We start from the raw sequence: 26,334 nt of genomic DNA on the forward strand, positions 1-26,334 counted from the left end.
GCCATCAATTAAATATTCGTCAGCACAATTTAAAAGATAGTTTTGCAAGTCAAGAAAGTCAGTTTGTCAGTGCAAGACTGTTCAAATTTCTAATTAGAGGGACTACACAAGTCACATCAGTGATGCCCTAAATCTCGCTTTGATAATCTTCCTATGATAGCTGTGTTTTAGCAAGACATTCTAACAAGAGCAATGGGTGTTGGCTCGTTCTTCCACTTCTAGGCTGATACAAACACGAGGTAAAATGACATTTCATTTGTTTGGGGAACATAGCTAGGTTACCTGACCAGCTGGCTAGCTGGTCTAAGTGAAGTATTTAGTGTAAGACTAAAGCTGTAGTTCAAAGGTTTCACACAAAACCAGATGGCAGTATGATAAAACTCTATCAAACTGACTTTCTCTACTTGCAGAATTATCTTTTAAATTCACAAATATCATATGTAATTGAGGGCAAAAGATAAAAAATTATTTGTCTCTGTTAACCACTGTGTGTATTTCTTCCACAATAAAAGGTCCAGTGGGAGATCAGTTACTAAAGAGTATCAGTCTGTGCAGTTACTACCTCCAGTAGCTAAAAAATGGCAGACCGAGAAACAACCGGGTAATTGGAAACTTTAAGCTTCTTCGTGAGACAACAGGTTTAAATGAACTCATCTCATAAATAGACAGGCGATAATCTGCAAAGTAGGAAACACAAAGACCAATGGTCAGGTTCACATTATTTATTATTAAAACTCTACAGCAGAAATTAAAAAAAAAACAAAACAAAACAGTGCATCCCTCCTCTGGACTGCAGACTGCTTGTCCTCTTGCTGGATGCCTCTTGGTGCTGCATCTGTTCCACCACCTGCAGCTCTGCAAGAAGCAGAAAAAAATGTTTTTAGTGGAGATTATTCAACTTTAGAACATTTTTTTTTTCATCATTTCACATCCGAGTCTGAAAAATAATCTGCAGAGGGACTAACATGGAGGTCATCCTGCTGTTAGCACAGTTCTGTCACTGGTGTCTCCTGCAGCTCTGGCATTTAATAGACATCAATCTTCATTTTCACCTGCAAAGGAAGAAACAAAAAGTAAGACCAACTGTTCTTTAACCCCATCGCAATTTTGATTAAAAAAAAGACTGACTTCTTCTCGCAGCTCACCTGTCACATTTCATTAACTTACCCTGGTTTAATGGTGTGGGCTCTCAGCCTCCTCCGACTGGTCGAGGCTCCTGTGGCAAGAAACAAACAGTGAGAGCCTGGTAGTGAACTACTCAGCAGGTTTCTACCTTTACTTTTTTTGTTTGTTTTATATATATCATAATTACTTGGAGGGTGCCAGCCTAATAAAACAGCATGTACATCACTGAGTATGTATATATTTTGTGTGTGCATGTGTTTGTGTGGGTGGTAACTGTGGAGATTCAAAAGAAAACCAAACATAGGTTTTAATTGTAAATACAGGTTATGATGTTAAAATGTGGACATGCATTACAAGTCAATGTGTATGTCATTGTGAGAACAAATATGTTGAATGAGTTGTGTGATAAAGTTAAATACAGATTATAAAAAGGCATCTCAGCACCCTGAAGTAGACTCATTTGTTTAGAAACTGCAGACGAGACAAGTTCATGACAACAACGTTGAGATCTGTTGCAAACCTCTGGGTTTTCGGTTTCCCTGATACAAAGCCATGTGAAGCTGGACTTCGTTCTGACACATCAGGGGTGTTACTGCAAAAACCCCAAACAGAGCTGGGAGCTGCACCACAGAGCTTGTAGAGAAGAGGTTGTTTTCAGCGTCAGTTGTGCAGACTGGGCAGTGCCCTTTTAGACAAGGCCACATGAGGCCTAAAAAAGGGTAATTCTGGCATCACACTCAGAGACATATAGATTATTTTGGCCAATCAGGACTGAGGACTTGGTTAGAAAATGGATCACAGTGCAGACAGATACATCTTGACAGCCTCCAGGGCTTGATTCATGGCATTGGCTGAACACAGTGTAGTTCCCTGGTGATCAGGGAGAACCATAAACTCACGGTCCTTCACAGCTACAAGACAACTTCTATGTTCAAGCTACAGAAGGAAAACACCAGTCAAGATGTGCTGTGTTTTCACCGAGTGGCTGGTCACTGGCAGGACAGGACGTTCAGGTTTTAACAGGAAAAGTGACAAAATATGAGCGGTAAGAAGAGGCACTGAGAGGAGAGAGGAGAGGAAGCAATAGAGTTCAGTACTACTGCAACGTTTTTTCCTCAAAGAAGAACTATGCATGTCCATTTCCTTTCTTTCAAGAGCATAATAAGTCTTTTTATTGTGTCTGGTATGCAAGTTTGCCCTACAAACCACTTCAGCCTAAAATCAACAACCATCAATTTTGATCAGAGGTTTTCAAGGTTTGTAGTTTTTATTTTCAGTGTGGTACTCTAGTCAAGGAAAAGATCACAGTATTCTTGAAGGGTGTTGCCTTGTTACACTGTCAAAAAATATACTGATAGTTCAACATCTACGCAAGTAACTTCTACTTAGTACTTCAATGAGGGTTAATCATCTATGAGCTTTGGAACCACTGTTCCCATGATGCTTTGAGTGATGTTAGCAGGAAGTATAATGTTGCAATTCTGGTAATGATGCCAGCTTGAGTTATGAGCAATCCGACTGGATATTGTGTGTGTGTGTGTGTGTGTGTGTGTGTGTGTGTGTGTGTGTGTGTGTGTAATTCCCAGATGTTTACTAGAGTAACAAGAATTTATGAGTATGAGACATGAGCTTACTTGACATGTTACTAACACCTCAAAACGCATTGCATGTCTACAGACTGTCCAATAGTCAACTGCCAGCTAGAAAGTCTGATAATTACCTGTTAGATAAAATAATCATGAATGATGGCAAGTGATGTTAAGGTGCATCAAGAGCTCACATAAACACTTCAATACTGAAAAAAACAACTTTAAACTAAAATATATTACGTTGAGTGGAAGAGGTAAAGTTGATTTACATTTGTGATTAAAAAAAAATATTTAAGGGCAGCTCAGACTGGTAATGTTGTGATTGATACGGTCATGTGCTGCAGAGAAGATGTATTGCTGAAGTGTACTTCATTATCAACAGTCTGCTGGTAATGGTGTACCTAAATGTTAATTTGGTACACAGTATGTCACACATACTGATTTAGCATGTAGTATGCAGCACTAGATTACTTTCATGGATGTTTAATTGTTTTAGAAACTTAAAAATGCTCTGCTGTTTAAGTCTTTTGATTTGGAAAAATAGGACCACTCTAGTCTTTTTGTTAAAAAAGAAAAAGGTAATAATAAGAATAATAAGATTTTTATATATATATTTTTATATTTATATATATATATATATATATATATATATATATATATATTTTTATATATTTTTATATATATATATATATATATATATTTTTTTATATATATATATATATATATATATATATATATATATATATATATATATATATATATATATATATATATTTATATATATATATATATATATATATATAAAAAATAAATAAATAAATAAATAAATAAATGAATGTAGGTTGTTTGGAAAGTCAGGAGAATCTGCTTGTCGTGAACTCAGGATATGAGTGTAAATGTAAATATTTGTATTTTTCAAGAGAAATAATGATCCACATCAAGCACCATAAACAAACACAATAAGTCACAAAGGTCAAACTGCAGTGAGTATTGGATTACAAAAACAGACTGAAAGGGATTTACATTTCCTATAAACCCACCCAGAGCAACCCCAGCAGTATGTGACATGATTAACTTCAAAGTTGAAATGACCTCCCAACCCAGTGCCACAAACTATAATTGTTTATAGATTTTGTAGATAATTTACCAGCAGAGACAGAGTCAGGAGAGGTGACGACAGATGGAGATAGTTCTGTCAGTTACCAAGGTCAATGCCATGTCTATGCAATGCAGTTTAATTCTATAACATTTAAAGCAACTGCAAGAAGTTATTAGCTGGTGATGTAACAGTATTAATTCAATACTAATGTCTCTATATGACCTACACAAACAAGACAGTCAGTAAGAAGATTGACTTTTTCTAGTTATTCTTAGTGTCCATCCCTGGGTCCATAAAATCGGACAAAATTTTACAGCACACAAACATTACATTTTTACATTTACGAGTTTTGCAGTGAGTAGTGGGCTACCCTGGCCAGTTAAAAGGAAGGGAGGGGAGATTTTCCTTTTTTGTGTGAAATTTTGTCGTTATTAGCGTATTTTGTGAGTTACAACCAAAACCTGTTCTGTCATCAGTTGCATCTATCTTTCATTCACTTCAAAAATAAAGGCACAAGCTAGTCAGATCAAGATCTTTCCAACACGAGGCAGTGGTGCTCATGACACTGCTTTCGTCCACAGGGATCGTGAAGTCTAATTTCCTTGTAGTTGCTTTAAATAGTCTGAATAATTTTTTAAAATTGGCCTGCACACTTGTGCTACCGTTTCTGAAAGAGCTCAAATCTACATTATGCAGTAAGCATTACAATTATTAAAAAAGTATCAAACCAGAAATAATTGTTTTCTGTGTATTTTTGTTTGTTTTTGATCAGACAAGACACTATTCGATTGTTAAAGATGTAAAAGAAATGCAGCACAAAGACAAAACCAGCATTACAGTGGAAAAGTCATCCATGAGTTGGGCTTTGTGTTAGACTTGTTTTCTGTTCATTGTTGCACACAACCTGCCTGTTACAAAGGCTAATTACTTTTCAATATAAATTAAAAAAAGTGCAGCAAAAATCACCGAAGAAATCAGCACATGCTGAATGAAGAGAACTGAAAAATTTGTATAGTTGTACAAGATTTAAGCATTCTGAAGCTTTAAAATTACAAAATTAAAATTTCAAGCACCAAAGGACTAGTGCTCACAGTATGACAGCAGCACTGTGTCCAACACCTCTGATGAGAAGCTGTAGTGTTGAACCAGCAACTGAGCTGTCCACCTCTCACGCATACATACAGGAAAGCCAAAGTACTACAACCACACACACACTGCATGGGCTAGTATGCTTGCCACATCCACACACAAAAAGATTGAAGAACAGAGATCTGCACTGTGATGCCATTCTTTGTAAGTGTGATGCCAGAAGCCCTGTAAACGTCACTGTGAGCTGTGACGTGGTGCAACAGAGGAGAGAGTTATGTTATGGGAGAACTGTGCATCTTGTATTATAAACATGGATGGGACACTTACCTTTACTTGTTCGGCTGATCTGTGAAAGCATACCTCTGGCTGCAGTGCAAACATGTCCAGGCTTTACTGTCCACTGACTTCTGCAGAACTACTCATCGCCAATGTAACCCAACTGCAGAGAAGAGCCTCTACTGTGGACTGGGGCAGCCTGTCTTTAACAAGCTGGCTGACAGCAGCTAACACACCTCTCATTTACCCAAAGACATGACAGACACACACACATGCACGCGCACACACACACACGCACACAGGCACAACCGTCCCCCTCTCTTCAACCGTTCGGTGCACGGGACTTCCTGCCTCAGGTAGGCTAGTGAATAGGAGGTCAGTCTGGTCCACTAGAGCAGTATTTACCAACAGCTTTCGGGGTCAGGAATTTTCCACAGAAGGACAACAAATATTGATAATGAGGGGGTTAAAAACAGTTTAACAAATCTTGACTAAGATCTTTGTTTTTGACATGTTGATGTCAATTATTAGTCCAATAACATGGAGTCAAAATGTGTTGCAATAGCAGACACCTTGGTTCTGAAAATCAGTTTTATAGTTACTCAGTAGTTGACTATGAAGTTCACTTACAAAATGTCACTGTCAAAGCTTTGCTTTCAAGTTTTACTCTAATGCTGGTGTCAAAGTGTGTTTGTATGGAGCTATATTAGGGTCAAATGTTTTGTACTTGAAAAAATAAAATTTGAAACTGAAAATTCATGTGTTGATCTTGAATTTTGAAAAATACAACAATGTATTCAAAATAAAAATAAGTATATGAAATGTTTTTTCAGGTTAAATATAATTTTGATTCACTTTGGTAATTCTTTTGAATTAACATTTGAGGTCTTATTTTTTTCAGTTGCATGTTTTATCTTTTCAGATTCAGATCTTATTTTTTACAGTTTCAAATCTTATTTTTTCAGTTTCAAATCTGTTTTTTGAGTTTCAGACTTTTGACCCTGATGTGGCGTGGGGGGCATGGCATCAACTGAGGGGTGTAGAATCATGAGTGACAGTGCCTTCAGGGAATGTAGGAACTAAAAAAATTCTGACTAAGATCTGATTCTGAAAAGATAAAACATGCAACTGAAAAAAATAAGACCTCAAATGTCTAAATATATATGGAAGTGAAACGTGAAAATAAATGATTCATTCAAAAGAATTACCAAAGTGAATCAAAATTATATTTAACCTGAAAAAAAAGTTTCATATACTTTTTTTATTTTGAATACATTGTTGTATTTTTCAAAATTCAAGATCAACACATGAATTTTCAGTTTCAAATTTTATTTTTTCAAGTACAAAACATTTGACCCTAATGTGGCTCCATATATTGGTACTTAAGGGCATCACTGTTCTGAACCTAATATAGTTACTGTGTAGTCTGTTAAGTGTACTCTACTGCCTTTCAATAAACTTAATACAGTGATATGAAGGGATGTGTATCCAGGATCAATACTAAATTTGTACCAGTTCCTGACTGGTCGGCATCTTAAAGTGTCTGGACCAACTGTGCTGCTATCAGTATGAAATTTATTGTTATCTAATTATAACACAGCTGGCATTTACAAATCCCCAACTGTGCCCCTCTGATGACGAAGCTGCCGGCATCATGCGATTACAGTAATGTTGCTAAGTACATGATGCATCCCTGATGCATTAAAATCTAAAATGACATAGTCAACTCACTAGCTATGCATCCAAGGGATGTACTATTATTTTTCTTAATAATGCTACATTGTAAGCCACAAATCCATGGTCAAAGTGCACATGACTCTAATTTTTTCTCACGTCACGGAAACCACTGTGCTTTGTTAATTTTCAGATGCCTCATTCAATATACACAGGAAACAGCTAAACTTATAGCCGCAAAAGAGTACTAGGGATAAAATAAGTTATATCAATAAGGGCATCAATATGTTTCGGAGTTATTAATTATCAGTATCTGTGTCAGTATCTGTGTCAATATCAGTGTCAATAAAGTCCTCACAATACCCATCCCTAGTAATGTGTAATTTCTCAAGTGCTATTGGTACCATCTTTTAAAGGATCCTGACTCTGAACTTGTATGAGTATCAGTGTCAGAGCTTTGGTTACTATTTTTACTCTTATAACAAATTCAAAAGTAGTACTGGCACCAAGTTTTGTTACCTGCCCTTTTTACTGCACCATTTGGTGTATTTGTTCTTTTTTCTCTGCACTTCTGCCACAACCAGATCCAACTGAAAAAAACTATCCAAAATCGACTGCTGCAACATTTTTTCCCCTCGTTTTGAATGTGTATTATTTCACATTTTACATGGCCTTTGTCAAGGCCACCCTTAACAGGATTAGAATGAAAATTTCAGCACATCGATATTGGAAACCATATAGAGTTTAAAACTGAGGATAGTTTCAATATGTCAGAATATTGTTTGAGTTGACTTTCCTTGCACGGTAATGCACAGTCAAACTATTTCCAATCTTATAAGGTCAGAAGAACATTTTTAGCAGCCTCTAAGCAAACCTATGAGGAAAACTTTTTTTTCTTATCATATTTGGACTTCTTTGGTGACATCACATACTCAAAAAGCCTTCTTTAATTTATGATGTCTAATATATTATTTCTTAAATGCAAGTCTTTCTCTGATACAAGTATGGTAACAGCGCAAATAGACGTGCATCAAAATCACAGCCGCAACTGGCTTTACTGCAGTATTGTTCATGGTGCTGATGTTGATACGTGTCACTCTGTCTTGTCTATATTTATGGGTTGACAGTGTTTTCTTTTTGCACAGTGGCATTATAAATTTGTTTTTCACTGCGTGAGAAAATGGACAAGTGAGAGCCTATGAAAAGTCTCAAATGTATGAGTTTCACAGTCAGTATTCAAGTTGGTAAGACTGCACATCATACTTTTTGTACCATGTTACATGCACTGGTGCATGCAGAGCTGAGAAGTACGTGCACAGCTAGACGTATACTACCATAAATATGCATGTGGCATTTCAAGTTCCATAACGCAAAGTAAAAATGAGTTGGTAAGTTAAAAAACCCATTCCAAATCTCTGTAACATATTGATTGTGTAGCCTGTTAAAGGTGCTTGCTGCCCTTAAAACAAATCTCGACTATAAACTTGTCTCAGAACGTTCAGTATCGATGGTTTGATTTCCATTTTAACTCCAATAACAAAGCAAGAATGTTCTACTGCTGTCGGGCCAGCTTAGTGTTCTTGGCACAGTCACTTAAATCTTCTTTACGTGTGCTAGAAGAATGGCCAAATGTTAAAATCTTTGTCCTCCAACTTCGTAAGCTACTGTCCAAGCTATAGAGCTACCACCTATCATGATCAATTTAAATATTCTTTAAGTAGGTGCCATTTGGTCCTGGAGAGTGACAGTGTTTCGTCAGCAAAAGAGAAGAAGCTACAGACTTTGAATTTCTTGGTTTGGAAAGTTCCTTCTCACAGTCCAACATCTTTAAAGCTGGTCAAACCTGTTAAAGAAAAACAAATTGTACACATAGACACAGACATAACATTTCAAGTTTTAAAGCTTACAATTAGGTGATGTTAACGAGCACTCATACTATTTCTTCAAATGCTGTGTAGAGGAGAATGTCTCCGATGATCACTTTTGACTAGCAAAGCTTTAAATTAGCATAATAATGTCTCCTGATTATATGCCTAACACAATTTACAAAAAAGAATATTAGCAATTAAAATTGCATGAGCTCCCCCACTTTTAAATAATATCAAATTGTCTACTAACTCTGAAGTATTGGCAGGCATCTGACTTGCCTCTAGTTTTTCCATTCACTAACATAATCTCTTCAAGAGGTTACATTTTAGTCAAGAAATCCAGTTAAACATTTGCTCACTGAGCCAGACACTGGACAGTCTGTGTCAACAAAACACAACTGAAGTGAATCCAAAGGGGTTTCCTTTTTCTGTTGCACTAAATTCTCCTTGTAAGACTCCATAAAGTTAAAGACTATAAGCAATGAAGCATAACAAACTTGAGCAAATGTGTCCTTTTTTTTTTTAAACCAAGAAATGATTTTAACCATAATCTTAGCTGAATTTGTTGCTATATTTAAGAAAATGAGTAATCTACAAAATGAACACGTGTTAACTAGCCATCCCGAATCGGAATCTGGAATAACTATCATGGCTGAGCTTGGCAAAGTAAATACAAAAGATGGTTCAATGTTGCATTACTGTTCATTCTAAGGCTGTAATCTAAAAAAATAAATGTCAGTATTGATCCACAAACACAATCTGGTGAAGAAGCGATGGGCTCATCCATTCCCACAACAGAAGCAATAGCCCCGTTTCCACCGGGCTGTACGGTACGATACGATTCAGTTCGATATGCTTTTTTTCCCATTTCCACTGTAAAAAGTTGTGAATGGTACCAATGGAACCGTTACTAACCGTTACCATTTTTGGTACCCCTTGTGTCAGGGTGCCTAGCACACAGATCTGGTATTGAAAGGTGGACCCGTGAACACTGCAGTCCGTTGATTGTGGATCTTCAAGCATTTATATGTACTAATTTCAGCTGGGTTATGTGAACGGCATATATTCTAATCCTCACTCGGAGAAAATTAAAGTGTTGCATAGTGTCAGGCTAAGGCAAAACTAAACCCCGAGCTTGCCAGAGAAGGCAACCCACAATTTTTAAACATCCGATGCAGAGACTCTCACTGCAGCCTGTTTTATTTTGTTCTGAAAATGTCGGCGTGCAGCCTCATTCTGTGGACGATAAATGAGGTGTAGACTTCCATCTGTGTCACCAGTAATAAGGAAATAGTGTGAGTGCTGGACGGGAATTGAGTGACGATAACCCTGCCCACATTTAAAGGTACAGTTTGCAGTGGAAACGCTAGGGTCTAGGTACCATGTCTGAAGGGTACTTTCAGTTCCAAAGGTACCATCCCGAAAATGTTTGGTGGAAACGGGGCTAATGATCCAACTACAACATTTCTTCGAAGAAATTTGATTCAACCTTGAAGTTAATGACTGCTTAGTACAATATTTTGGCATTCATTGATGCCAGTCACTTTCAGAAAAGTAAGTACTCAACTTCCTGAGAGAATTTCAGTGATATTTAGAGTAAAATCAAGTTGTTTCCATTTTTAACATAAAATGCACAAACGTTTTTCAAAATCCACTTAATCACATTCTTCTTTTTTTCCTTCTTCTTGATGATGTTTCATCTACAGGGTACGAACACTTCTAGACCCAGCATACCTGCCCGACTGTCTCTCCATACTACACTGAGCCTCAGGGAAATGTGTTGGCCAAAGTTGGCATCCTGATTGTTGTGTTACTAGGATCATTTGCACAGGAGTCCATTGTTGCGGATTCTTTGCTAAAGCATTTCTGAGTCCAGGCTATACAGCCACAAATTCCTCCCAAGTTTACAATCTGTAAAGCTGGTCAAACCTGTTAAAGAAAAAATGTACATAACAAACACACGTAACATTACAGATGAACACTCCATGATATCCAAGACTATTACCAAGTATCTGTAGTCCTCTGTTCTGCAGCCATTTCTGGTGCGTTTTACAGGGTTTTCAGGTGCTATTTAAAAGGAGGAGAATTTGTAACAAAGCAAATTTTATTTCTTTATATTTTAAGTTATTGTGCAGAGTACACTATCATACCGTGCACAAGAGAAATGCTAGAAACTTTTAAAGTTTCTTGCTGTCTTGCATACTTCCATGTATTGGCATCTATAAGACAAATGCCAAGAACTACCTACATGGTTCACTGTGGTCATCCCATTATAGGTCCAAATGCTGCCCAAAGTCCCCCATTGGACACTTAACTGTTTACAAAAGGGCACGCCTTCACTGGCCTGGTGAGAACATCCTGATGATGTGAGTGCAACATTCTGTTTAGCTCTCTGTGTCTGCCACCCTTAACACGTTACAGAAATTAACCAACCAACCCAATCTGGGCCAGTCAGGGATTCGCACTGCAGTTGTAACCAGGCAGTCAGGGACTGTGTTGTAGTTGATGAGTTAAAATGCAGGCAGTTGCTTGCACAACGGTTCATGGCCTCCTTCCCAAAGCAACAAGCGCTAACTCCAAAGTTAGTTAAGTGTACACAGCAGTGAGTGATTTTATTGCAGAAATAGAGTCAATAACACTTATTAAGTTCCTCGCAGGATAAGACGTTTTTGCCATTGTTCCAACAAACTTGTGTTTCTGTCAAAGGAGTCTGGTGACTGTGGATTGGGGTAGCAGCAAAACATATTTTGGCTGCATAAAAATATGACCACCACAAAACAAAGCAACATTAGTTTAGGTGCACACTATATTTATAATATTTTCACAGCTTTACCTTGCCAGCCCTCTCCAACAGGAAAGTGATGCCACAACGTGATACCCTCTCCAAAGCCACCAGACTCCATTGATAGAAACAGTCATTTTACTCCACAGAACACAATGGGTCTCTGGTCTTCCACTGCCACTTGATTGGGTAGGTAGTTTGTGTAATTACAGGACTTTCGGAACCAACCTAATCGTGCCACTTCTCTTTCCTGCCTGTCCAAACTGGTAGCATAAGATCGTTGAACGGTTGTCAGTTTTGACTGAATCACAAAGGAGTCAGCAACGTCCTCCCTGCCACTCGCCCTGCACCTGCCCCAAGCCCAACTGTTGCCTGTAAAGTGCTGCTCTGAATATTACAAGAGGGGGAGAGACTCAGCATAGGAGCTGTGGACTGTGATTTTTCTGTGCAGGATGCATGGGAGTGAAATTGAATAGATTTCTTGCCTTTATCCTGATGGTGTGAATAAGTGGGTAAATTTGTCGCAACACTGTCCCCTGGTACAAATCCGATGTTTAGTGGTGGTCCGCCATTGACTGGCTGAAGGAGTTCGTCTGTCAAGGCGGGTACTCCCACCCACTGAAAGTGTTTTGAGCTGCAGCGGGGCCACAGAGCAAAACAGAATGTTGAGCTCATGTCATCACGATGTTCTTACTAGGCTACTGCACAGTGACTCCAGAGTTAACACTAAAAGCCACTTGTTGATCCTATTCATCTTGAAAATGTAAGCAGTATTAAAAACTGTGCTGCTGAAAGGACAAGCTCGTCAACGACATATAATGTAAATGGATCTTCAACAGACCATAGAATGTCAGTCACAAGAGTGCTAGGAAAAAAGATCAAGTGCCCTACTTTATCAGTCAGCATATTCTCCATTTCAATAACAACAATCAAGAGAAACAATTACACTTTAGAGTAAGATAAAATATGCTCAATCTTAAGAGTTGTAATTAATACAAGAATACTTACGCTCACTTTTACAGCCCATCTCCTCCTACCACACAACTCTGAGAAACACTTGCTGAGGCAAGCCAGAGTCTATTAGGTGCCAAAGTGATGTCAAAATACCTCAACAGGTACTGACATGATTCATTGGGCCAGATTGGGCAGCAGAGTAAAAAATATAAATTTCAGTTGCCAGAAGGATTAAACAAAGTTTTAAACTTGTTTTCTTTCATATTAACATGTTAATAGGGCTGTACTGAGTCTCTCTCTCTCTCTCTTTTTTTAATACATTTGAAGCTTCTATTAAGGTAGTCAAATGAAGCTTCGAGTGTCTGCTGCCATATTTTGTCAAAATTAAATAACTAAAACAAATAAATTAATGTAATAATAACAAAGCTGTGTATCATTCAAATGTTATGAATAAAGCTTCAAAGTTTATATTTTTTTCGGTACAGCCCTACATTTTAATGTTAATTTGACAGCTTCTTAATATAGCAGGCCTTTCACCAACTTACAGTATTTAGTGTCAAGTTACTGTAATCCAAATGTCACTGAAAGGGAGGCCTACCGTCAGAATCCCCCCCCCCCCCAAAAAAAGAATAAAAAAAAAAAAAAAAAGAAAAAATACAATTACAATGATAAAAATGGAAATTAAATGATCTCGTTCAATTCTGCTTTTAACATTTCCTGTTTTGAAGACTTGCGTCCTGGGTCGAAGTAGCCATGACAGGTCTATAAATGGGGTTGTTAAATGTTTTCTTTCAATACTGTTGGTGGGCCTTTGGGTCCTGTGATATCGCAGCCGATGACATTAATGTAACTACAATTCAAAAACATGTCTCCTGAAAAGTGCTGGTCAACGGGCTACTGATGAATGTACCCAAAAAATGATATCAAGCAGTGCGAGAACAGATTGGGACCAGATCTGAGGAAAATAACAAAATGAAAGCACTGCGTCCTCAGCTGTACTGAAGTGTGACAGTAAGCTCTTAACTACATGGCTCTTTCAGCCATGTTGGTTTATGCCACCAGCCATGTAAAAATGTATCTGTGCAACATAATATACAATATATATCAATTCACAGTGTAAAACCGTATAACATACTGAAACCAATAAGAATGATCAGTCTTTCGTCTGTTGAATGACAAGGTATAAAAAGGGAATTCAAAAACAGGAGAATGTCAGCATGTCCTGCCACATATTCCATTGCAGTACAAGAGGAACTGATGCAATGTATCTTGCTTATACTTCCCAGCCATGGAATAGAACAGAAACTCTGGATTTCTTGTCTTCTTACAGGTCCGGCACAATGAATGCTTCACCACTGTACAAAGTACAGAACTTGTGCAAGTATGGAATTTATATCTATTTTCCAATACTGGCAACACTTGCTGAATCATGTTAGTGTCGTGTAGCTCTATTAAAATCATGACTGTGTAAAAACTTTGAATTACCAGCAAACATTTAAAATACTTTCGGAACTGGTCACTCTGACTTTTTCTTGAAGGGGTGAAACCTTTTTCTTTTTTTTTGGAAAAATAAGTTAGGGCTGCTATTTTTCATCCAAAGATGGTACAAATGTGATATATCTATGCTTTAGATTCTGGTGGTTATTTATGCCTTCAACACATGTTAGCAAGTCCAACTGAATCCATTGCCAGTCACTCAAAGGCAGATTCACTCATGCCAACAGAGTAAAATAGAGTTAACATTCAATTTAGATAAAAGTTTGTCAATTCAAGAAACACTACCTTTTGTGTTCCTTTAACATACGAACTGTTCACCTCTGTTGTAACCAAAAAGGAGTCTCGAACTTAACTGATGTGACTACGTTTACATGCAGGTTTATCAAAGCTCATCTTTCTAATTTTGTACACAGCAACAGGGTGCCTTTGAGGAGGTAGGTAAATGGCCTCTTATTTGCTCACCTGCAACTGCAGTTCTACATTTAAATACATGGCCAACATCTACACAGTGAGGCACTTTCGCACAGGGGCCATTAAGAAAAATACAACTCAAACCATGTCATTAAAACTGTAACTTGTACCTCAGGAGCTCGATTAAGTTTTAAAATTGTGATGAGATTTCATCTGTTGATAAAACAAACAGCCCATTGGCTGCTAAGAAGGTGGCAACAGTAACTACGAGTGTAGGATTCAAGTCAGCAATCCATTTTCAAGAATTTGCTAACAAAAAAGGTACACAAGGGTGAGCGCTGTCATCGTAGTCGTATTATCTACATTTTTCTATTGGATTGCATGTAAACGTAGTCTATAGTCTCCAAACATGATCACAAGACACACTAATGTGGACTGTGTGTGATAAGACTGAGGATGTGATATGAGCATGTGTTCAGAAGAAGACCTGTGTGTATCCACATGGCTACCCATAACCTCTTTCACACTTTATCACAAGCTTTCTTAAAGGATTTATGTGGTATTTCTGCCATCCTGAAAGGGACTGTAAAAGCTGAATACCAATGGATGAAAAACACTTCAACTTTGTGCAGCCACTTAAAGCTGAAAAGTTTTCATGTTACAACAAAGAGACAACTATTTCCACTGAACATGGTGTTTGAGGAGAGAAACTGCAAAGTTGTGTATTAAACATGAAATAAATTGATTCGTACAAGTGTTGGGTGCGGTCCAGTCTGGAGACTTCTTAGCAGATGCTGTCTTACTAGCGACATCCTGCACTACATATGCCCCACTTACTTACTCCTTTGTTAGAAGTATGATAATAACTGGCATTTTATTGCTGATTGTGAGGGTGTCATCTGGTTATCTGAATTTGACAAGAAAATAAAGTAGCAAAGGACAGGCATGGGGCTTTTGCAGCAAGCCTTCAAAGGGGGAAATGTGCTGTGTTTTTGGTGTTATACACATCTCTGAATGCTAGAGATCAGGACTGCAGCAGAGATAACACATAGACCCTTTAAGACCTAATGTGGCATGTATCCACATTATTATCCACATTATTTACAAATAACCAATCGCTGGTAGGTGGTTGGTTTTCAAACGTACTGTGTGTTTGAGCTTTTAGGAATAAATGTTAACGGTTTGTCCTGATAGAACCAATGTGTCTTTATTTCAATACATGCTTTGATTCCAAATGCATGGCACAAAACACAGCCATAGAAGGTAGAGAAAGTTGTTACAGTTATCACTTCACGGCGACTCACAGAGCAGAATACATCTAGAAAAGAAAATTATACATCGTTCAGAAAGAACTAACGGATCACTCAAGGGTGTCCCATATTTCTATGCTACTGACAATACAAAATAAAAAAGGAAAATATTGACTTTGTCATAAAATGGGTTAATGTAAGGCTAAAATGTAGCAACAATTTAAACTTAAATACAAGAAATCTGAGTCAACATGTTTGTTGTGGACAATCTATACAAATGGTGCTGCTGGGAAGATCATAGAGCAGCATTTAAAAACGGGGTTTCTTAGCAGGGCCATCAAACTCCTCACGGACCCTGCCGTACCCAGCACTACCAGGACCCATTCCCCTGGGACCACCCTGGGCAAAGCGCTCATTGCGCTGTGGGGGTCAATTTGCCAGGGAGGCAAATGTATGGGTATGTAATGTATGGGTTCAGTGCGTAAGCACACAGTTCATGTCCATGTGGAGGTGTATAAAAAGGTACGGCAATAGAGGCAATTTGTTTTATATTGTGAGATATACAACAAAACCAGCAGGAGACACATCCGAAGAAACCGTTCGTTCCAATATGAAGATCCACAGGTGCCACAGGTTACATACGGAAAAGGAAGAGAGGGTAATGCTTTCGTTAGTCAGTGCCTACCTAGAATGGTCTCTCCAGTGCATGCCAAGACTAACCTATAGCCTAGCCTTATTACTTCATAGATTTAGCCATTTAGTACGTGCTGGCGATATTTTCCTCTTCGAGATCACTGAATATATCAGCAGATAAACCTTTTGATACAGGCACTTATAAATATTTACATGTAAAACATACGAAAAAGGTTATAAATAAGCGCTAAATGATTTTATATTCCTATTTGTTTCAGGCGATATTTGTGTTTTCTTGGAAATTTGGAAAACAGATATAAAATTAAGTGCCATTCTGTTTAATTCAGACTAAAGTGAGTGAGCTCCAAAGTTTAATGAGCAGATATTGTAGCATACTTATCTACTGTCCAGCTATCACAGCACCTCTTATGGCACTTCAGTGATACAACTTCAAACTTATCTTAAGGTCCCAAATGTGACCAGAATCTTAAGTAGAGGGACTGTACCAAAAATACATGTGTCGAATAGTGGCACAGTTAAATGTAGCCTGAACATTAGACAAGATATTAGGTACAACCATTTCAACCCTTCAAGAAGTAAATTTGTTAACCAATGAGCACTTCACATGCCATTTCAGACACAATCTGTGAAACTAGAAAAGTGAGAGAAAGACTGAATTTCTCAAAGCCAACCACCAACAGAGGAGGCGGCTTTCATTTACAACATGCAAACAACATGGTAAGAGCAGAGCACATACAAAGTAAAATAGAAAGAATATATAAAATAAATATATCCTGAAGTGGATCTGCATCAATCTGCTCATCCTACTAAATTATCAAAGACCTAAACATTCAGATGTAACTATAGAACTGCAGTGGATCAAGGTTTATGCTCATCATGATGTGAAAATGATGCATTGCCAACATCAGCACTGCCAACAAGCTCGAACCTCAAACATTCTCAGCTCCTAAAAGTCTTTTCTACAATAACTTTTAGGGAAAATGGTGCTTTAAAACCAAAGACTAAATAATTAAAACATGCTATTATAAGCATGAGTACAAAAAACTTGATTTTTCATAAGCTACAATGTGAAGTGCATTATTTCTTCAAATACGTAGCTCAGTGCAGTGAAACATACTGCACAGCAAATACAAGCGTTCATCTGAAATTCAAAGCTTCGTTAAAAAGTTAATTGTTATGGAAATGCTCTTCATTCGTTTTGCCTACAATGTTAAAACACGTTTTGCCATTCTTACAGGCAACTGTAATCCAGGCTGCAACCAAACATTGGTACTGCAATCCTGTCAGAAGCATTGTCCTGAAGCTTCGTCAAGTATTCACCAATGTCATCCCAGATACAAATCATCACAAAGCTTTGCCTGCCCCCGTCAGTTAATCCTGATGTGTCAAATATTGTTTTCCAGATGTAATGCCTTAACTAAGACTGGGTGATAAGGCAAAAAATGTGATCATGATAATGTTTTTCCGTCTTTGTTAACATCAGCTGAAGGCAAATTCGTCTTATTCTGCACTTAGGTGTATTTGGGATACTTTAACCAATCCAATGGCATTGTGTTACCTATGTAGTTCACAAATAGCACTTAGATACAACAAGCACTGTCATGCAAGACAAACCAGGTGCAGCTTAAAGCAAGTTAATGCGGGCAGAAGAGAAGAACACATCACCATTCTGCAAGTTTGTGTTTTGCTTATTAAAAATGTTTGATGAATTGATCACACAGTCTTCCTTTTGTTACTGATGTATACTGAGCAGTGTCATTGTTGACTCCAGTAAAATATATTCTCAAGTCTATTTTAACCCTTCTGCTGTGGGGTCTGCTCTGAAGTTATGTGGACACACTTTGCGTATGAGGAGCATGGCCCTGCCCTCTTGCAAACAATCAGCAACACAGGTAAGAGAGGCAGCAGACTGACTGGCCGTTGTCACAATTATTTCAGCTGTGTGATAGGCTATTAGGTCTATCCATGACCAGTAAAAATGCCGAGGATTATAATCGTTTTTTATATGAATTTCATCAAGATCCCCTATCGTGATCACTTTCACCCAGCCCTATCTTATACCGTCAGCCTGCACTAAAAGCATTATGAATGCTCATAACCCAAAAAAAGATGTTGAGAAGGTAAAGGTTGCTGGTCCAGAAGATAAAGTACACCCCTGCTTCAGGTCTTAAATTGGCTTGTAGCACAAAAAGAGCTTCACACAGGATTTCACACTGCCACACAGAAATACACAATGCCTGTTCATGTACAACTTCTTCCCATGACAGACGATACAGGAGACTCCAACCACTGTATGAAAAAAGTTGTTTATAACTAAGTGAGCACACTGTCAGCAGTTGAGGGAAAAGCTAGATGACATGCTGCCTCTGGTCAAGAAAAAGTGCCTGTCCAGCTCACGTGAGACAGGGCTTGCAATAGCAGTCCACTACACAAAAGATGTGATAAGAGTGAGCAGAGCAACTGAAGTCTATCTACAGCTGTCAGAGAGCACATTGGAGAGAGCAAGTTCTTATGCTTTAGTGCAGGTTGACGGTTTCTTAGCTAAAAAGCAGTAAGAAGTCAAAGTAACTGAGGGGGCTTGGCATACCAGTGAAAGAAACCCTATCAGGCAGGCAGGATATGTGTCACATACAACAATCAGCGACCCGAAGACAGCTGGGAGCGCCAATCATTCATAAATTTCCAACCGCTTTGCCAGCTGGCCGTAATGCTAAAAGATCGGCTAGGAATCGCGCAGACAAAAAAATAAATGCCAAACACAAACTACATGAACTACAGATCGTCCAAAAACTGGGATACGTTACCATTTCTTTGCCCATCAGGCTGCCTGAAGCGGATCCCATTCCCTGCTGGCCCTCAAAACTCAGTCCACCCATGGGGAACTTCTGGTTGGACCCACCAAAGGACATATCTAAACAGAACCAACATTAGGTCAATTACATACAGTGTACTTGAATGTACACCTTAGACAAAGTGCTGCTGATGGCTTTGCTGCCTTTTTTTGGGAAACTTTTTATTTTGCTTTTCCCCCCTTTTTTCCCACCCCTTACATGAACAAAGTCAATTGCAAAGTCAATTGCACAACAATGCAATGGCAACTTGGGAAGGTAAAAAGAGAATAAACTAAAACTATAAAAATAAATAAATAAATAAATGGAAGTGAGGCACACTACTCTTACTGCGGCTTTTTCCACTGTCCATTAGGTCTGTTGAGTATTTGACCCTTCTTTTTTCTGATACACAGTCCATTTGTGCCACTGTCGATCCAGGGTCCCTGCTTTCATTCTGAGATAATAAGTCAGTCTTTCCATCGAGTAAATCTCCTCCACAATACCCAGCCACTGGCCTGGGCTTGGAGGGTCATTTTTCAGCCAGTTTCTTGTTATGGCCTTTTTACATGCCAAGGTCAATATTTTTGAAAAGGTACAGGTCCTCCTTTTGAACAATTCCTTCTGGGGTCAAACCCAGGTACATTATCTGGGGGTCCCTGGGTATCTTGTATGTAAAAATTTCTTCCATAATCTGAACCACTCTGTCCCAGAACCCCTGCAGTTTTACACAAGACCAAAAGACACGTGTGTGATTGGCACTCATCTGCCCGCAATGTCTCCAGCATTGCTGCTGTTCACCTAATTGTTTATTTTTGATGTATGGTGTGATGAAGAAGCTTCTTTTAGAGCTGGTGGAGGTCTGCTGAGTTCTGCACATAGAATGCCAATCACTCTTGGACAGTTTAATGTTCAGTTCTAGTTCCCATTTCGATTTCACATACAATGAGTTATTTCCATTATGTTTTTGTAGACCTCTATACAGCTTAGAGACAATCTTTACAGGTGTACATTTATATGCATTAATAAATAATTCAATCACTTTGTTTCCTTCTGCAGAAACTCCTCTTTTGATTTCTGTCTCATAGAAATGTCTTAGCTGTAAGTATCTGAACAGGTCACCATTATCTAAATCAAATTCTCTTTTGAGTTTTTCAAAGGATTTGAAAGTTTTCCCCTCTAGGAGTGTACACATCGCTGTAATCCCCATATCTCTCCACCTTGCGAATGTGATGTCAGTTTGTCCGGGACTAAACTGAGATATTTGAGAAGGCCAAATTAGAAGTTTACTGTCTCCTTCTAATTTATATTTTTTAACAATCTCATACCAATTGTTTAATGCATTCTCCAAGATTAAATTCTCTCCCTTGTGGTCTGTATGTTTCCCCCCCCCTAAACTGGTTTGAGGTTGAAAGTTAGCCATGTTCAATTGAGGTTTGTGGTGCCGTTAGACTGAATTGTGTTATACTGAGAGGTGTTTAAAATATTTAGAGTTACTGAGCCTCTAAATAAGTCTTTATAAATAATTCAGTGAAATTCTGTGATGTTGAGAGGGATGCGCCCTGGGTGTGAACTTGCATTTCCTAGGATGGCAACAGAATTTTCTGCCTTGACCACACCCCAAACTAATTTCACTGGTTGTCCCAACTTCTTCTTCTTTGGAAGTTTGAGGCAGCCTTACTGGTGGCCTGTGCCATCCTGATATTACGAGATCTTGCCAAAACTACTTTCGTGAGGATGATAATTTGCCTTTACCAATTAGCAAAGTAAGTTGTCAATTCTGACATTTTTATTGTGTCTGCACAACCAGCAGTAAAGAAAAGGAGAGGCAGAAAAGGGGACAGGAGGACATCCATATTTCGAAGTGAGGATTTAACGCTTGATAGATATTAGATAAAATGATGGTACTGGATGCTAGCTAACTAAGGCAACACTATAATTCAAAAGTTTGGAACCTCCTGGCACAAAAGCTTGATTGGGAACAGTCAGGCGGCAAGGAGGACCAATATACTCTGTATTATTGAACACCTTTTCATGCTTTTTGGTTGTATGAAAGCTTCTTTCCAACTGCATGTTTTTTAGTATGAGGGGTTTGTTTTGTGCGTGGCGTATAATGCTGTACAACAGTAAAATCAGACTGATGACTGAAAGGGCAGCAGGAAACAAAGATCTCTCTGAGCAAATATCAAAAGGAAAGGCAGAAAAACATCAATATAAGAGCTAATTCCAAACTTTCAAACTGTAGTGTATGTCTTGAACTTAACTATAACCTAACTATGTGTTAACACTAGGTATGGAAATTTATGAAAACACTACTTTCTTGCAGAAACTATTACCTGAAGAATATGCAATTTAGTGTGCTCCTATGAGACGGTACAGGATCAATTTAGGGCACATACTAAACTGGGAATTACCTCAGCAGGTGAGGTTCATAAATAGCTGCAAGATTTCCAAACCTTCTCTTAGCAGACTTGGAGGAAGTTTAAAACATATCCAAACTAGACGTTACAAGGCCCACAGGGTAGGTTTCCAAAATGAGCCACACAATCAAGAGGCCTGAATGTATTATGTACTGTACTGTAACAAAATTATTTCAAGTTTTTATATTTTAGCCACATAAAAATCAAATATTCTTGTTGAATTCTGCCTACTTCAATGGGTGTTGTCTACACAGAAAGGTCAAAGAAATATAACCTGCTTGGTACACTGTCGCCTATTTAAATAAGTTACCGTATAAAGATGACCCAATAATGCTACACTGTAAACAGATAATCTGGGATTGAAACAGCGGCATAGTGTGACTTTTCCATCGGGTGTTGCCTAAGAAGCAGTATTTCGGCCATTTTTATAGTCATTTAAAAAGGTATTTATCCTGTCACAGACACAACTGACAGTGAACTTGTGTATTTGATGTTATTATCATACTGACAGCGATGTGTGTGTCATCCCTAGCTCTCTGAAGGTCATTGTCGGCTGCACAGAGGTCCTGAGGGACCGTCAGTAGATCATCACCTTATATTTTTGTATCATTTATATTTGTGTACACGTGGGCTATGTCAGCAGATGCTGTTTTCACTCATGTCAATTGTGCTGTCTGTCCAGACAGGGGACAAACATTTACGCCAGTGGCCGCCTTTTTGTTATCATCTTACCATATATCGTGTCCAACACAAAAATATGTTTTGTTCCTAGTTTCAGTAAGTGCAAGGAAACATTCATCTCAAAATGCTGAACTACTAATTTAATTATATAGTAGGTTATTTTTGGAATATCACATTACACATTCCCTCACACTGGAATAACTGATATTTTTGTGCTCTATACTCAACTCAAGATGTGACATTTGTATAATGTTTTGTAAATAAAGCTTTAAATTTGGGAATTAAATAAAAAAAAATGTATTTGTTTAATTTTCAGCTACAGTACAACATAACCAAAAATTATAACCACATAACATTGAACATGTGTTTAACACTACAATATGTCAGGAAACACAAAACTACTAGGGACTCCTTGATCTCACTACATTGAAACCTATCAACTTCATTGGACATTACAGAAAAACTTACCACTCATGCCCAAAGTTCCACTGGAACTCATTCTCATTTCCCTCTCCCTCTGTAACAGAAAATACATAAAATAAGTTAAATATCAAACCAGACAGATATTGATCAAATATTATACTTAACTGTTAATGTAACAATTGTATTTTAAAATTAAGGTTAACTCACATCCATGAAGTTGCCCATCCTGTAGCTCTCCTCACGCTGGCGGCGCATCTGCTCTTCCATCTCCCTCTTGCGTAGCATCTCTTCTTCCCGCCGGCGGCGCTCTTCTTCTTGTCTGTTTACAAAGAGGAAAATATAAATCATGTTTGTGATCCAAGTTTCACAATAATATTCACAAATCGGATTTCATTTGTATTTTGTCAAAAGAGAACAATGGAAGGCATATTGTGTTTGTGAGAAGACGACCAGATTGACCAACATCCGAACAGGATTCTAATGAACATAAATACCTGAGCTGCATCTCCTTCCTCTTCTGCATCTCCTGACTGTGCAACTCCTCCATGCGCCGCAGTTCCTCCTGTCGCCTGAGCAGATCTGAAAGAAAACATGAAACCAACACTTGTCATTGTCGCACAGCTGCACACCATTGTTTCTTTTTCAAGCCTGACAACACCACCACTAAACTTACCTTGTCTGAGCAGGTTGGCCTGGTGCTCATGGTACGCATCCTCCATCTCACTCTCCAGCTTCTCACGGGCCTCGCGCATGTTCTTCTCCACCTGCTGCCTCTGCTGCTTCTCCATGTCATCCAGAGACTTCCAGCGTTTAGAATACTCATATTCAAAAGAGCCAGGGCGGGCAAAACGGGGAGGTTCCTCGCGCTCTCTGTAGACACAATCAACAAACCAGCCAGCGTTTTACTACAGTAACACTCAAATATTATGATTTCATCATTCCAATAGTAGGATATTGCATACAATAAGCAATATCAACATTGGTGCTAGTTGCCAGTGTGGGGGTTAAAAGACTGCAGGGAATTTCCTTTTACCTCCTTCCCTCAATTTACATAAGTGAACACCTGCCACTCCACACAAATTGATTTTTAACAGCTGCAATCCCTGAACCTTAACCCCCCCCACACAAATCCGCAGTGTATCATCAGGTACTCACAAAACAATGGCATAAAGGAAATGATGTGCAGAGTAAGGATGACTGTTCCAGTAAAACTTGCATAAACCTTATTCAACTCAAAGTCAATACAGTTCTACTTAACCCCACAAAAGATAGATGGATGGGGACAAACTGATTATCTTACGCTTGATATCTGGGGTTCTTCTGTGCCAGTTTCTCTGGAAGACCATCTTCATCATCAAACTGCTCCAGAGGCTCGACAACGACAGGCCGGGGTGATCTAAAAAGGGGAAACAATCAAGACAAATAAGCAATAGATTTCTATCACCTTATCTGAAGGTGTGTCAATTCATTGTGCAATCTACAAAAGTGTGGTTTTTGAATTTCAACTGTACTTACGTGGTGAGCAAGAAGACACCTTCATTGCACCGATCCAGGGCTTTTCTAGCTGCAGGTTTGGAGGCAAATTCGACAATGCCCTTGCCTGTGGGGCGCCCGCGATCATCCACAATGACAATGGCCCTCTCAACCATTCCAAACTGCGAGAAAGCTTCTTCCAGGAGCTCGTTTGAAACAAATGGTGACAGATTCTTCACAGACAAAGCTGCAGAGTGTGTGGCAAATCTGACACGCAGGGGTCTGCCTTTTGTTGGTGTGTCATCCAACTCTGCTTTTGCGATCTCTGCAAGTGCACGGGACTCCTGAAGACATCAAATTTAGAAGTACTGATAAGCATTGTTTTCTACCCACATCAACAATTTATTGTGTTTTGACTTGAAACAAGCTAGACATTTAGGCAGGAAAGAAATTACTGCTAGCTGTATACCTTCAGTACAGATAAAATATTATAGACAGAATGTAAATCTGTACTTTACAGATTTATAGTAATTATCTTAGCTCCAACACAACAGAAATTCTTTATTACACATGGATACATTAAAGGGTGCAATGTCTTACCAATCGGATGAAACCAAAGCCTTTGTTTTTGTTGATGAAGACCTCGCTGGGCTCTCCATATTTAGCGAACAGTCTCTTGAAATCTTCCTCTGTAATGTCGTTGGGCAGATTTCCAATGAACAGGCGGCATCGCTGGGTGTATGTCTTCTCACCGGGTTTCAGCAGCATGGACAACGTTGCCTTAAACTCCTGTCGATTGAGTAACGTTACAATATTAAAACTCTAAAATCTGTGTGACACTAGGTAATACATTTTTAGTCGACTATATAAAAAAGCACAAGACTGTAATGCTATCTCGTGCTCAAATACAGATATTTCTTCGTTTGTTTGCGTGCTCACGTTAAACTCAGCCTTGTCTTTATTCCAGACAAACCGCCCATCCCCCATTCAGGATGATCAAAGGGAAACGTTTGACCTACATTCTCTGACGCTGACTTTCTGCTCACTAGCGTAAACGAGAAAGTCAAGAAAACAAATGATGGTCGTATAAAGATAACATAACATCCCACAATTTCTTTGTTTTGTGGTTATTTTAATTTATAATACTGTGGCCGTGTTGATGTTGGACAAAATGGCGGCCAGCTTAAGAGCATAAACTAGGGTGCGCGTGTTTTTGTGACTGCATGCACCGCTATGGGTAGCGACAGAGAGAGACAAGGCATTTCAGGATATGCAAGCAAACGCCGCCCACGCGGGTTGCTATGTGTTTTAAATCAAACGTATTGCTCGTACAGCATAAGCTAACGTTAGCGGACAACAATGCCTGTCGACGCCATTGACAGTCGAAAGTGTATTATAATTAAACAATATCAAACCTTTGATGGGGCTGCATCTGACGGGGCTGCGTCGCTGTTTTTCTCTGGCTCCTGTCTAGGCCTTGCTGGTGATGGCCCTGTCCTCTGGCCTTGGTGAGGGCCCGTCTTCTGGCCTTGGTGGGGACCTGACTTCTGGCCTTGGTGGGGGCCTGTCTTCTGGCCGAGTTGGGGGCCCGACTTCGGGCTCGGGTGTGGGGGCTGCTTCTGCTGCTGACCGTTAGCATTTCCTGCCGGTGACTTCAGCTGCTGGTTCTGGTTCTTGTTTGCCTGGTTAGGAGGAGGTGTGCTCACGTTAGGTTTCGGCGGGGGCGACTGAATCTTCGGCTGAGGCGCAGGGGTTGTTGGTTTCTGCTGTTGCTGTGCCGGTTGTTGCTGCTGTTGCTGTTGTTGCTGCTGCTGCTGTGCCGGGCCTTTCATGGTGAGAGCCGGGCCAGGACTTGGCGGAGGGATAATTCCCTGGTTCTGCGGTGGCTTCTGGGGGGTCTGTGGTCCCTGATTCGGCGCTCTGTTGAAGTTATTATTTCCTCCCCTCCGGTTTTGGTTTTGGTTCTGATTCTGGAAAGGATGGCTCCTGAAATGTGGATTTCCCATTAACCCACCCCGCATCGGGCCGCCGGGCCCACCGCCTCTACGTTGCTGGAAATTCATCCCAAGGCCGCCGCGATTATTGGTAAATCGAGACATTGATTCTTATATCAGCGAAACTATAATTAAAATACTAAACACGTTATAAATAAGCTGCGTAACAACAGCTTACTATCTGTGTCGGTAGGTTGGTCTGCTCAAAATGGCGACCAGCGACCGTGTCTGGAAGAATACTTCTTTC

At 39.1% G+C, this 26,334-nt stretch overlaps 1 protein-coding gene across 2 annotated transcripts; it reads right to left on the minus strand.

Moving 5' to 3' along the window:
• Positions 1–707: 707 nt before the first annotated feature.
• sfpq (splicing factor proline/glutamine-rich) lies at positions 708–26,326 on the minus strand. 2 transcript variants are annotated; one of them, XR_007451621.1, is made up of 12 exons: positions 25,509–26,326; positions 24,694–24,882; positions 24,136–24,437; positions 23,921–24,016; positions 23,294–23,490; positions 23,115–23,199; positions 22,828–22,939; positions 22,666–22,714; positions 19,073–19,179; positions 1,168–1,216; positions 966–1,052; positions 708–855 (listed from the first exon to the last, which is right to left on the minus strand). XR_007451621.1 is itself a non-coding variant. In XM_049602977.1 (10 exons), exons 1-10 carry the CDS (start codon positions 26,190–26,192, stop codon positions 15,924–15,926), a joined length of 1,932 nt encoding a protein of 643 aa, XP_049458934.1. In that variant the 5' UTR covers positions 26,193–26,326; the 3' UTR covers positions 15,546–15,923. The 2 variants fall into 2 exon arrangements, 1 of the variants encoding a protein (XP_049458934.1); XM_049602977.1 differs by lacking the exons at positions 708–855; positions 966–1,052; positions 1,168–1,216 and adding an exon at positions 15,546–16,034.
• Positions 26,327–26,334: the final 8 nt, after the last annotated feature.

This window comes from Epinephelus fuscoguttatus, linkage group LG17, assembly GCF_011397635.1.
Source record: "Epinephelus fuscoguttatus linkage group LG17, E.fuscoguttatus.final_Chr_v1".
NCBI classification, from domain to species: Eukaryota; Metazoa; Chordata; class Actinopteri; order Perciformes; family Serranidae; genus Epinephelus; species Epinephelus fuscoguttatus.